The sequence below is a fragment of the Lepidochelys olivacea genome (genome assembly GCF_965140295.1).
Source record: "Lepidochelys olivacea isolate rLepOli2 genome assembly, chromosome: 6".
In the NCBI taxonomy this organism is placed as follows: domain Eukaryota; kingdom Metazoa; phylum Chordata; order Testudines; family Cheloniidae; genus Lepidochelys; species Lepidochelys olivacea.
Genome location: NC_140416.1, coordinates 33,631,968 through 33,645,524, shown reverse-complemented (window position 1 = coordinate 33,645,524; position 13,557 = coordinate 33,631,968). Strand labels below are relative to the sequence as shown.

Below are 13,557 nucleotides of genomic sequence, written 5' to 3'. Positions count from 1 at the left end.
CCCCTCACCTGGGAACAGGTCATGGGGCATGTCACAAACTGCCTGGTTCTGGGAAGGGTGGGGATCAGAAGGCAGCCACAGTCTTCTAAGCACAGACTGTGCCTCCACAGGATTGCTGACTGCACCTTGCCCACCTCCCTGCCGGAACAGTTCCAACAGAACCATGTTACCGCCTGGGAGTTCTATAAAAAGAGATATTACAGCATCAGATTGTATTCTTCTCTAATAAATCCCCACAGGATTGAAATATGTATAGCTACTCCCCCAGTCCACCCTGTACCTAATGTCCCAGGGAGGGAAATGGCGCCTTTGAAGTGGCTAACATGACCCCCGCACCTTTACCAAACACTTATTTCCCTGTGAGAGGGAATAAAGTTGCCTTAATAGATAGATCCGGGAGAGTTAATCCTACCCAGTGGAACTACTTGCATTCAATGCAAGCAGAAAATGGCAGAGTTGGGCCTATGTAAGCAGACATCAGATAAATCACTAGGGCTTAATTCGGCTTAAAAATGCCAAAAATGATTCACATAAATGTCATGGTATTAGAATCACAGGTGTTCCATTTTTCTTCCTAAAAACAATTATCTAACAACTCTGAAAAGAGGGGATGTTTGACTGCCATTGAAACACTATAAAACACCTACTGTGAACATTAATAAGAAGTCTAAAAAGGAGAAATCAAATATCAGAGCTAAACAATATCACTGCTCATGACAAATGTGTTTTCTTAAATTTCACATTTAAGATCAATGTTTCATGAGCACATACACAATTATTTCACAATGTTATTTCCTAAATATAGTTAATAGAACTACATAAGTAACAGGAGAGCAGAACATTTAGGACATTGAAGTGTCTTATTTAACCCAATTTTGGCCTTACAGCTCCTTGTCTAATTTTTATTTAATATTTTGAGTTAATTTAGCAGTTGTCTGAGCTGAAACACAGCCTAGAATCAGGTGCAGGAATAATGCAAGAAGAGGCTGTGTAATCTTCCCAACACAGCTTTCCAAATACAACCCACTCTTGACCTACAGCATCCTTGTTTTTCTGCTCCTATGATTCCCCTGGCCTGAGCACAGGTTGCCAACCATGTGCAACTGTGCCAAGTTGTGAAGTGGACTAGGGACTTGCTTAAGACCACTGATCATATTTGGCTTACAGTCCAACTCACATTTCAGTCAGTCAAGGTGAGTTAATTCTCTCTTACCTACCCCCTCCCTCCTCCCATCTCAACCGAGATAAGGACACTAAATCAAGTAACACAATCCACTAAGAAGTATTGGTTGAGACATTAAATAGAAAAGGTTGTACTTTATTCATTAGGGGCTAGTCAGTTTCCCCCTTTACACATAGTGGCAAAGGAGCGAGGAACCTCTGCTATCTTATACAGACACATAAATTACAGCCCTTGCATTCAAGGGAGCACAGGGATGGCTCTGAGTTGGGAAACGGGACAGAGAGTAGGCAGAAAGGAGGCCAAAAAGCTTCCCCTCTCCAACTAAATTCAGACCAGGAGCATCTGTAAGGTGGGAAGCTCTGGGAAGTATTTGCCTCCTCGTTTTCATCCTGCTACAGAATGGTACCATACTGCTTCCAGTGCAGAGCTGCAGCAAAATCCATGATTTAGCCCTAAATAGTTCCAGTTAGTGTGGGCGTTTTTGGTTCCTGGCTCCACTAAGGGAAGAAACTAAGCTTAACAGTGTAGCCTTATCTCAATGGGTATGTCTATTCTGCAATTTAACAACCCAGCTGGCCCATGTCAGCTGACTCAGGCTTGTGGGGCTCCAGGAGGGTCCCAGAACCCAGGCTCCAACATGCCAGAACAAATGAAATAATAAATAAAATGTTTGTCTATCTAAACTTCAGGCAACTCCGCCATCCATTGGTGAGAAATTTAGAAGGCCTGACACTAATTAAACTGTTTTGCTGGGGGCGGGGTGAGGAAAGGTGGTTAACTTGCATGGTATTACATTGTCTTCAAAGTCATCAAACAAAGTAAAGGACCACAAAAAAAATAAGCAGCCACTCAGGGCTCCTGGCCTAGTGGGACTCTCAAAACTTTAGACTAGTAGTCTTGGGAGGATGGGGAGTTTCTTGAGGATTTAGGGCCTCCCAATGTATTACTTATTCATTCTACAGCCCTGGAGACATTTTCCATTGATAAGGATGAAGATGAGAAAACCTCAAGGATTCCTCACCTTCAAGACAGATTCCTGAAACTATAAGAAAACTGTCAAGGTATTTTCTTTCGCTTTGAATCTAAAATTAAAGGTTATCCTGATTACAGGGGCTCATTGTATTGAGGAAAGACTGTAATGAAACAAAGATAATTTTCTATTTATTATGTTGGGGTGGTTTTATTCAGCTAGATTTACATTAATCTTCGAGGTCCAGATGCGTATCTTTTGTCAAATAGTTCTGGGATAGCAAACACTGCTAAATCCAAAGGAATGAACGAAAACTCACACTGAAATAAAAACACAAGAGTCTGAGCTGTTTTTTGGCTGTTCCTTTCCTTCCGATTATTGCTTTTACTTTTAATTTTGAAACATCAATGGTAATTGTAAACTGTTGGAGGCTGTTCCCCCATTTGATTAATGATGATGTTAAACAACACTTTAGGCTAATCCTTTCTACCTTTCATCTGAATAATTGCTATGTATCTAGTTCCTTTCACCTGGGACTGAGGTGAAATGACAGGCTATTGAGTTGGAGTGATCAGGAAGTGTGCCCTTTGTCATATCTGGCCACAGCCTATGGCCTGATCTATTTTCATTGTTGATCACAGTGCCTTCCCTCTTCTGAGATGTTTGTATCTTCAGACATAGGGCTCAGGCCTGCCAATGCATACAACACAACGTTGCTATTTCCAAGGCACTACGACCGGCAGCATTTGCAAGATCAAATCTATAATTTGTGGACAGCTGTTGTTTAAATAATAATTATTTATTATTTGTATTACTGTAGCACCTAGAACCCCTAGTCATGGAGCAGGCCCCCATTATGCTAGGTGCTAGAAAACTCAGAACAAAAAGACAGTCCCAGCCCTTGAAGGTAGTATCTGGCACAAGATGCTCCCAACAATGCTGAATCCTTCTTAACTCAGGCTTTCACAATATAGAATGCTTTTAAAAACTGTGTATTTACACTTCCTTTAATCTACTCTATGGAAATATCTGTTTTATTCTGTTTTAGCACCAATAAGAACAGAAGATGAAGAAATTATTCCAGCATAAAAAAAAAAGTGGGAAAAGGAAATTTTTTGCAGCAAGCAAATTGCCCAGTTAACCTGGGACTGACTCAGTTCCAAAAGGAATTTAGTGGCTCTGAGCCTGCATGCCAATTTTCATAGAAAATACAAGCACAAAGATTCAAGGAACTCTTTTCCACAAAAGAGACTTATTGAGACGTCAAGAGGGATTAAATCGGGCCTTATGCAAAAACAGTTCAATGCCTGAAAAAGACCCTGAATCAAAAGGTAAATCAGACAAAAAAATAAATAAATACAAACGTGGCATGGCGAAATCACAACCTGTGCGAAAAGGCAGCTAACATATCCCACAAGCACATATACCACAATAGGAAGCTCCATGCATGTATCAAATTCCTGATGCTGCCCTTACAAGAAGAATGTACTGTACCTGGGTTGGGTGATTCTCCCTAAGTAGGACACATGGGGATACTTTGATGATGAGTGGAAATGGGCAAGGAAGTAAGTGAATTGTTCTCGTCTGTGGCTTTCCAAATGTGTTGTTTTCAAATTGCACTGGTAGTATTTGCTCCTTAAGATCCAGAGACATCTGACCAGGGAGTGGTCTAAACACAACCCTCAGAGGGACTCCCTGCACCCAGAATTAGACCCTTACCCACACCCATCACATTGGTGGCAGTTGTCCCCTTGAACTTAGGGGGGACTATGGACTACAGCATGCAAATTGTGGGTGTAGGACAACTAGATGGTAAGATCTCAAAGAACATGAGGAGGGTGTTTCTCCACTAGTGATTTCATGTATAATTTGCTGGTTTTGTACTAACCTTTCCTCATCAGTTTCAAGTCTCTGGCATCCAGCAGATGCTGCTTCACTGGCTGCCTTAGTAAGGACATAGCAAGGAAAAGATGTCTGCTTATTTCATAGGGCAGCACCTCTCACGTATGAGCTCTAGGGGACTGTCCCAATTCCTAACCTTTTTTTACTTTTGTTTCTTCACATGCTGTCTCTTTTTTATAGGGTTAGACAACAACTAAAAACAACTTGAGGGAAAGAATCAGGATTCTGAAAGTTAAATAATGTTACTGAGTTTTTGGTGGTGTTTTTTTTTTTAAATAGTAAGCAAATACTTTTAAAAGACTTCAGTCCTGTCAACACCAACTGATCAAAAATCATAAGCCAGGTGCAAAAAACTATGAGATTATTTTTAAATGCCATGATTTTTAAGGGTTCTTTTTATTGGCCTTCTGGCTTCTGAACATCTAGGGTGCACTTTCAGGTCACGCTTTCAAGCTTTTGTCTGCAATCATCGGAGCTAGAAATATACTTTAAAAAAATGAAAGCTCAGATTCTCTTATAACCACATGACTCCAGGAGCTGAGGCTGCAAGAGAACACCAAACATTGCTAGATTCACAATAAACATTTGAAGAGTTGGCAATACTGAGATTAAAAGGTGCTGAAAGGTCAGAAATATTCCAATTTAAATTTTACAAAGCCTCAGAGAGGAGAGTAAAAGATAGAAAAATATTTAAATACTTAGAAGACAATGTTGAAGAACCTTAGATTGTAAATTCTTTGGGGCAGGGACTGTATTCACTGTGTACGTGTGTTTACAGTGCTTAGCACAAATACAAATGATAATGTGTTTTTTAAACATTTTTTTAAATAATTAAAAATAGAAGTTCTATTTAACAGTGTCCTGTTTATTGCTGAGAGCAGTACTAGTGCAAACAGGGCAGGAAGTGAAGGCAGAGCAGAAAACATCCAAATACCACTTTAGCTGCTCTTGGAACTACCTGCAACTAGTGGGAAAGAGCTTGGCGGGAGACAGAGCCAGTATTCCAAACTGTCAGAGTTGTCACCGAAGGTGGGCAGGAGCACTGTGAAACTGCACTGGAAGGGCAAGTGGCACCATTGCAGGTGCTATGCTTGTACTTCCTGTCCACACTGGCACAAAATAATTACCTCTGCGGTTTTGTGGTCTTGTGCTGAACAATTGCTTCAATGCAAGCAGCACATACCTGGTACTCCCTGTCATTAAAAGTATAGTGGTGGCTGTCACTTGTAAACAGTTGATACATATTTTCTGAGACAAACTCACAGACTAAAGTCTTTATCTGGGTAGAATTTATTTTCCTTATAAATACTGTAGATATGCTCAGAAAGGTCTATTGGAGTGAAGAGACAACAAATAAAAGTGATTTAACTCTTAGGGGTGAAGCAATCAGGATTCTCCTCTTTCACTATTCTTCTCATCATTTCTTTCCTCCTTATTGTCAGTTGTTCCTGCTACTTAATCAACTCACTGTATTTTCCATTTCTCAGTGCCTGCTCCAACCCATTTCATTTTTCAGAGGTGATACTAATTGGATTTCACCTGACACCCAGGACCACATCTGGCTGTACATAAGGAAGAAGAGAACATGCATAAATGTAGTACACCAGGGAGGGGAAGGTTATAATCACATACTACACTTCAAATGCTATGCATTAACTTCAATATCCTGAGGAAATATACCATGTCAGACCTCTGAAACACAAGCATAGTGCAATTCTAATGAGATAATAAGGCCTAGAGACAAAATACTGCTGTTTCATTCATAAACTTTACCTACTTTCCCATATAGAATAAGAAGGTCTTGATACGTACCTATTCCTCTTCCCAGTGTGTATCCCATTTCAAATCTAACATTAGCCAAGAGTAGAAGTAAATACCCATTTAAACTTGCTTAGAATCCCTACTTAGTCCCTCAAATGAAGCACAAGTAGAGATGAACAAACCCCAAGCCCATATTTCTGTAGAATTTACAACACTGGGCTCAGATTCTGCAACCCTTGCTCCTGCTAAATAGTACCTAGTCATGCAAATAGGGCCACTAACTACACTAAGACCGCTTGCATGAGTACTAAATGTGTATTTAACTTGAAGAGGGATTGCAGAATTGGGTTAATAAAAAGTAGTACTCAGGTCTCAAAAAGAAACAGAAAATTCTTTGTACTCTAAAGAACAAATTTATTTCATGATGGGACATATATATCAAGAGCAGAGCATTCCTTTGTCCTTCAATCAGCCATCTGACACAGCATTTTAGTTACTGACTTTTTAATAAAGGTATACATTTCAGATAATTTAAAATATTAATTTTAAACATTAAACATTAAACCGCATGCTTATAGTCAATTTTATTTTTTTATTTCTAACTACATTACACTCAGGAATACAACCTGATATCAGCTTAAAGGCTGAGAATTTTGGGGATGTTAACAAGAAATAGGAAAATCTAAAACAAATACTCTAATATCTTAACTTCCCTTAGAACTCAGTAGAAATCAAAGCTCCTCTGACCCCTAGCACCAAAGTGAAAACAAAATAAAAAATATGGAAAAATGTGGGAGATAATGTCATAAAAGTGGAAGCTGCAGGAAAATTCATTCCAACTCTTGCACCATCAGCACCAAATAACTAGATAGAAGAGAGGCCAAATTAGTTTAAATTGATGCCATATCAACTGGAAGTCTGACTGAGTCCATACATTGAACCGTAATTGCTCTCCATCCAATTTATGGGTCCAAACTGTCTGTTTTGCATCTGCTCCTATACCAATTTAAGCAATTTTGAACTTTGCTCTGCCTTGCTGAATGTATCACAGATTTATTAGTGTGTCATGGTCCAATTTTTAAGATTCTCCACTAAGCGAGGCTATTATAGGGTGTGAAATTTTTATGTCCATCAGCCCAGGCCAGGAACATTCAGGAAGAACAACCACATGTGACCTTGCTGAACCCACCATGAATACTCAAAAGAAAATAATGGAATACACCAGAAAATAAAAAAGGAAGAGATCATTTTGTTCTCTTCTTTCACTACCTTAAAGATTTGCTAGAAAGTGGTCTTGAACACTATGAAGAGCTTACAAGAGTGTTTCTAATTGGTAAAAAGCATTACTGCTAGTAAAATGGGCTTGATAGGCCAGCTAAGGTATTTATCCCTCTGTTATATGATTGAACCTGCTCCAGTTTCTTATATAGGATGAATGAAACTTTTAAATATTTATTTAAGGGATTGATCCTGCTCCAATTAACATAAACTGGACAGGATGACACTATTTCTTGTATTAAGTGAAAATTAGTTATTTCACCTGTAAGCATGTATTAAAATATTATCCTTATGCTACAAGGACAATTTTATAATACATTTTACACACATTTAGGCATCTGATTTTTGTCACTGGATACAACAGTTAACAGAAAGTATAACCTTTTTATTACAAAAGTTTTTATCTTATCAGAGAAGCAGTCTTTTTAGCCTCAACATTAAGAGTTTAGTTATCCATCCTTAAACTACACCAATGGCCGATGAAAAATTTCCAGTAAAATACAGTATAAGAGCCCATATGATAGGAAATGATGTTAACACACTGTATAAAGCAAACTACATTTCTCATCTGCAAAATTTAGGTGTCATAAAATTGTTTTTAAAATTATTTCTGTGAAAATATATTTTACATATAAACATTTCCTTATTGTGGCACTAACATCTTTTCAGACCATAGCTGAAATCAGCTTTATTAGGTAGAAGCATCTCAGGTTATTCTCTTGATTTTGATCCTGGCATGGCACTTTATAGTCTGTCAAGTATTTCTTTATTTTGAATAATGTGTATTATTCCTTGCTCTACCACTGAACTTGCAGTGTAGCTTTGAAGAAGTCTCTTAATTTGTTTAGATCATTCAGTTTCCTCATCTGTAAAATAGAGGTAATACCAACCTTTGCAAAGAGCTTTTGGGTCCTCCAAGGAAAGGTTCACTAAATGCAAAATATTCATATAAAGGAATTTTACATTGATAGTCTAAACAAATTATTTTGCTGCATTTGGAACGATGTTGGTTTTATTATTGCTTTCACAAGCAGATTTTTTAGTTTATTTTTTCATAACTCTTCACCATACAGACATTTTAAATGCCAAGTGGACTTTGATTTGGCAGAGTATTTGGGCACTGCCTTTATTGTTATAATTTGTGAAAGGGTTCAATATTGTCCTGACTGTGTCAAAGCACTTTTTGATGACACAATTGTGAAGTCACATTTAGATATGTATGATGTATTATTTACAATTGTTATCTAAACACTTAATACAAAAAATCGTAATATGTAACAGCCTATCATAATACCTACAATAGGTAAAATATCTTTTCTTAAATTATTCAGAACTACTGCTATTTTTTAGTCTTTATTGTGAAGAGCCAGGGGAAATAATTTAAAATCTCGCCCTAGATGTAACAGTATGATGTACACAAAGATATAAACATAGTATGTAACAAGAAAGATAAAGGATGGGATTTTCAAAAGCACGTATGTGAGCAGAAGTCCCATATACACTTAAAGAGAATGAACTATTTAACTGCCTATATCCCAGTGCTAGAAACCTGGATAATAAAGTGGAAGAACTGTTAAATCATGAGAATAAACTGACACGGTTGATATTACTGAAATCTGGTGAGAGAATTTGCATGACTGGAATGTTAAAATCACTCTTTAGAATGGGTAAAAGGGGAGATGGGTGGCACTCTTCAGCAAAGATACCATTACTTGTTTTAGATGGTTGACATCTTGGAATCACAGGATCTTGAATGTTTATGGATCAATGTTTTAAATGATAACGTACAAAATGAGATATTGGTAGGTGTCTGACAGACCACCAAATCAGACTAGAGAACAGAACAAATAGCTTCTTAAGAATCTACTTTAAATGTGTAGAAAGTAAAAGCATTAATCAAAGGGAACTTCAACTTAGGGGATATATGCTGGAGGTCTCATGCTGCCAGTAGTAAAAAAAAAATCATTGGATTTTCTATAAATTATAGATAATTTTCTAACACAAGAAGTATTGCACCCAACAAAGGGTATTTCAATATTACACCTCATTTTGACTGACAAAGATGACTTGATCAAGTAAATAAAAGTGATGGCTTAGGTGCAAGTGATTGTAACCTGATTACATTTGTTTTGTGCAAACAGAATACAGTCCCAGCCAGTAATATAAATACTTGGAGGTTTAAAGGGGTTCAATTACTAAAACTATATATAATTATGAGCAGAATTGATTGAGATAAAAAATCTCAACAGAAAAGTAGGATTGAAAATTAGCAGTTGTTTAAAAACACTTACAAATCAATATATAACGAATGGGGGGAAAAAGTTATGGTTAATGGCAAGTAACAAGTCAGAAAGTAAGACGTGGGGGCAATATATAAGGGAAGCTAAATGTAACAACTAAACATCTATGGCCATTAGGATTACTAAAAATAAGGAATTATAAAAAAAAAAAAATCAGGAAAAAGGGGAGTCTTAACTGTACAGATGCAGATGGCAAAATTGTCCATAATGGTGAGAGAAAATGCAGTACATATTTCGAATATGTATTTGGAACAAAGCTGGATATCGTATTCATGTCATATATTGAGGGTGAAATATTTCCTATTCCAACATTAACTAATGGAAAGAAAACTTGAGAATGACTCTACAGCCTGGTGGTTAGGGCCCTTAGGTGGAAGGCCCAGAGTCCAGTTCCCCTACTCCAATTACTATTTAATTATTTAGCAAAAGTGGAACAGCTTCAATAGGAGAAACAGAGAGATCTGCATCAGAATATCTCTCATGAGAGGTGGGAGGCCCCTGTTTAAATCCTTTCTCCCCATCAGGCAAAGGGAAAAATTGAACTTGTTTCCCACATCCCAGGTTCACAGCCAAGCAGGGGATTTTGAGGACCTCACTGGAACCTAAATTTTGGGCTTAGGCTCCCAAGTGGGGAGGTAGGTACCTGAGTCCTTTTGTGGATCTGGGCTAAAGTGACTCATCAGTAAAGTCAGAAATAGAACCCAAAACTCCCAGTCCCCTACTTTAATCACTACACCAGGCTCATACAAAATGTGACAGGGGAAAAGGTGGTCTCTTCTTTCAATATTCTAGACTTTTTTAAAAACAGTCTAATCATGAGTTACTTTGAGAGAGGTTCACAGACTACAAGAAAACTTTAAAGAGAGAAAAATATTTTACTTTGTTTTGAGATCAATATCATCAAATATGTTTAGTAAAATGTGCGCTATGTCAAATGAAATCATTTGTAAAGCTGTAAACAGTGAAAAATATGATTCAGACTAAAACGTCCCCACTGTTGTAAGAATCATTCACGTGTAAAAATATAGACCACAAATATAAGTATGTCCTTTAATCTCATGCATTTCTATAAAGAATTTTTCTTTAATAAATGAGAAAAATAAAGAAAATTAACTATATAATTTTGTTGACATAAAGCAACAGAAACAAAGAAATTCTAAGTTAAGTATAACACTGTTCATTCCTCCTGTTATGCTTTGATACTCCACCAACCTCTCAGATCAACATGCAACTGTACATAAAGTAATCTGTGCTGCCACAGCTTGCCATGACAGGACAAGTCAAGGAAGGTACCATCATCCTCAGTGTTGAACTTGCTTTTTTCAGTTAGTGTTACAACCTACATATGAAATATACTGGTCCAGATTCTGGTTTGTGGCTGATTTGCACAGAGCACAGTTCTGGGCACAGGTGCTCAAAACTGACCTTTGCACTATTCCTGCTGAGGTCCTGCAAAAAGTTAGAGATGCCTAAGGTCTGCACCAGCTTATGTCAGATTGCTAAAAGGGAACAAAACCACAAGCAGAGGTTTTGTGTGGCCCAGGGGCAACCTGCCAATGGACCTTTTCCTCCAGCAAAATTAATTCTAAGCCACGGGAGGATCACCCTTATACCATAAATCTCCCCACTGTATTTTCCACTGAATACATCTGATGAAGTGAGCTGTAGCTCACAAAAGCTTATTCTCAAATAAATTTGTTAGTCTCTAAGGTGCCACAAGTCCTCCTTTTCTTTTTGTGAATACAGACTAACATGGCTGCTACTCTGAAACCTTATACCAGAGTAGATACAAGAACTACAGTGAGAAGAGTTGTATAAACTGGATAGTTGCATAAACAGGACACATCTGCATAGGAAGTTATCCTCCATGCACTAGTTAAGCCAGCTTTAGGGCCATTTCACACTGGTGGCATAGCAGAATGTGGCCAAATAGCTGATTCAGACCCATTATGTTTATGTTATTTTTATTTTGGCACTTCATCTCTTTTAGTGAAATGGCATAAATTCCTAAGTGTTCATCCAACATCTCCCCTTGCTCTACCTAAATCTGGTCCTACATTCCTGGAACACCCCCCCCCCCTCCAGTCTTTAATTTGTGCATCTCCCAATCAGCCACTTACGAATCATTTCATTAGAATATTAGTAATAAAGCTCAGTGAGAATTCCGTCTCATGAATTTTACTTCTCTAGGAAACTGGTTATTCAGCCCAAATACATTATTACCCCCACACAATCCCCTCTGGCTCCTTATTCTTTCGTAATTGTAATCGCTAGATTCTCCAGCCAATCAGCTCTGAAATGAAGATAAAAATGAAGCTTAAGGTACATTTCAAAAACTCCACAAATTCCACTTCCCGAACGCCGCAAGCAGCTCCAGCATGTAAACACACAGATCGCCCTCCAGGCTTGTCTTGTCCAGCTGCCAACTGCACATTTTCCCAGGGAACATAAATTGAGATGCACACACGCACACTCGCTGCTTTATACCCATTCTGGGAAGAAATTCCTCCCAGCACAGCACCACCGAGGAGCGTGCACAGAGGCCCTGTCACTCCAGGGTCTGCATTAAAGACAACCCTTGTCTTATTCGCCAGGGCACGGCTTGCCAGCCTCCGCTAAACCAGACAGCCCCGGCCCCAGCGCCTTAGGGCGTGCGAAGCAAGCCAGAGGCTTCGCTTAGCTAAGGAGTCGGTGATGCGCTCGGGGGTGCAGAAAGCAGGAGCAGAGAGGGGGGCACTGGGAGCGCGCTCAGGTGGGGGGGGGACGATGAGCCGACCCCCCCGCTTAGGGCTCCAGCATTTTTCTGGGGCGTGACGCGTTCCACAGGGAAAAACAGAGCGAGCCGCAGCCCGGGCGCGCCCAGCCCTTCAGCCCCCTGGCCCGGCCGCAGCCTCCCGCCCTGCCCCGCCCCGAGCGCCACGGTCCCGTCCGCCCCGCTCCTGCTCCTGCTCCGAGGGGGAGCGCAGGGCAAAGCGCGGGGCGGGGGCGCCGCCACTCCCTCCAGCTTCTCCTCCACACGCCGCCGCAGCGAGCCCTCCGGAGTCAGCCCCTCTCCCCAGAGCCGCCCAGCCGAGGGCGCTGCCAGGAGCCGGGCCATCCTGGCCCTTTTACCTTCTTTGGCTTTTTTCCTCCGGGCCAGGGTCCCTCCAAGTTTGCCCAAGAAGGAGTCATCTTTCTTCCGCGACGGGGGCGACTTGGGGGTGGTGGGGGACTTGGGGGCCGAGGGGGATTTCGGGGGAGAGGCTGCCATGCCGCGCCCGCGTTCAGGGCTGAGGGGAGGCAGGTTTGAAACCCAGCTGGAGCGGGAGGCTGCTCCCTGCTCCAAACGGAAGCGGAATTATTTCAAGCATTTCAAGCAGCTGCTGCTCTCTGCTTCCCTCCCGCCCTGCGCCACGGAAGGCCGCTCTGTGCGCTCCCCGCTCCCTCAGCCCCTGCTGCACCGCCGTGTACTCCGCTTTCCAGCCCACCCTTCCTGCCCAGTCCTGGGGGCAGCGGGCCGGGCCGGGCCGGGCCGTTGGCTGCCTCACTGGAGGGGGGATTCCTGGCTCTGCACTAGGAGCTTAGCGTTCAGAAAAGGGGAAGATCTACCACCCACCCTCTCTTCCAGGCAGGTGCATCCTACCCAAGATGTACCCGGCTGCTGTTAAGAGCATGAACTGTGCCCTCAGCCGGGGAGGGGAGGTACCTTTGCTTCTCTAAAGATTTTGACCCTATAAATAATAAATTTGTGACAATCCCAGGCCGGTGAGATTCTGATCTTTCCAAACAAGATCAAGCCAAGTTGCTCTAATTTAAAACTAGGGCCCTTACCCACATGGACCCAAGGCTGGTGGGCACAAAGAGTTAGCTCAAAGCCACCTTGACACGCCCTTCTTTCCCACTCAAAGGTGTACCAAGTGCTCCTCAGCTACAGCTCAGGCTTCTCTTCCAGCCGATTTAGATTTATACACTGGGCTCATCCCATAGGGATTTGGGCCACAAACAGGCCCTTATCCTTCAACCATATACACATGCTTAACTTTACACATGACAAGAGATTAGTCCCATCTAAACCTGAAGAACTACTCAGCTTGAAGTGTTTGCAGGGCCATGGCCCAAATTACTTAAATGCTGCTACCAGGATTCCTAAATTCTGGAAGTGGGTGGAAAGGAGTACAGGTTAA

The 13,557-nt window shown here is 40.8% G+C and overlaps 1 protein-coding gene across 2 annotated transcripts in view; it reads right to left on the bottom strand.

The window, feature by feature from the left end:
* PARVA (parvin alpha) overlaps nt 1-12,807 on the bottom strand; it is an 87,425-nt gene extending 74,618 nt beyond the window's left edge. The window contains exon 1 of one of the 2 annotated variants that reach the window (XM_084632279.1): nt 12,506-12,807. In XM_084632279.1, the coding sequence (XP_084488405.1) occupies nt 12,506-12,644 (139 nt within the window). In that variant the 5' untranslated portion in view covers nt 12,645-12,807. The remainder of the gene's footprint in view (nt 1-12,505) is intronic. The other variant, XM_084632280.1, reaches the window with a different exon arrangement.
* Nucleotides 12,808-13,557: the final 750 nt, after the last annotated feature.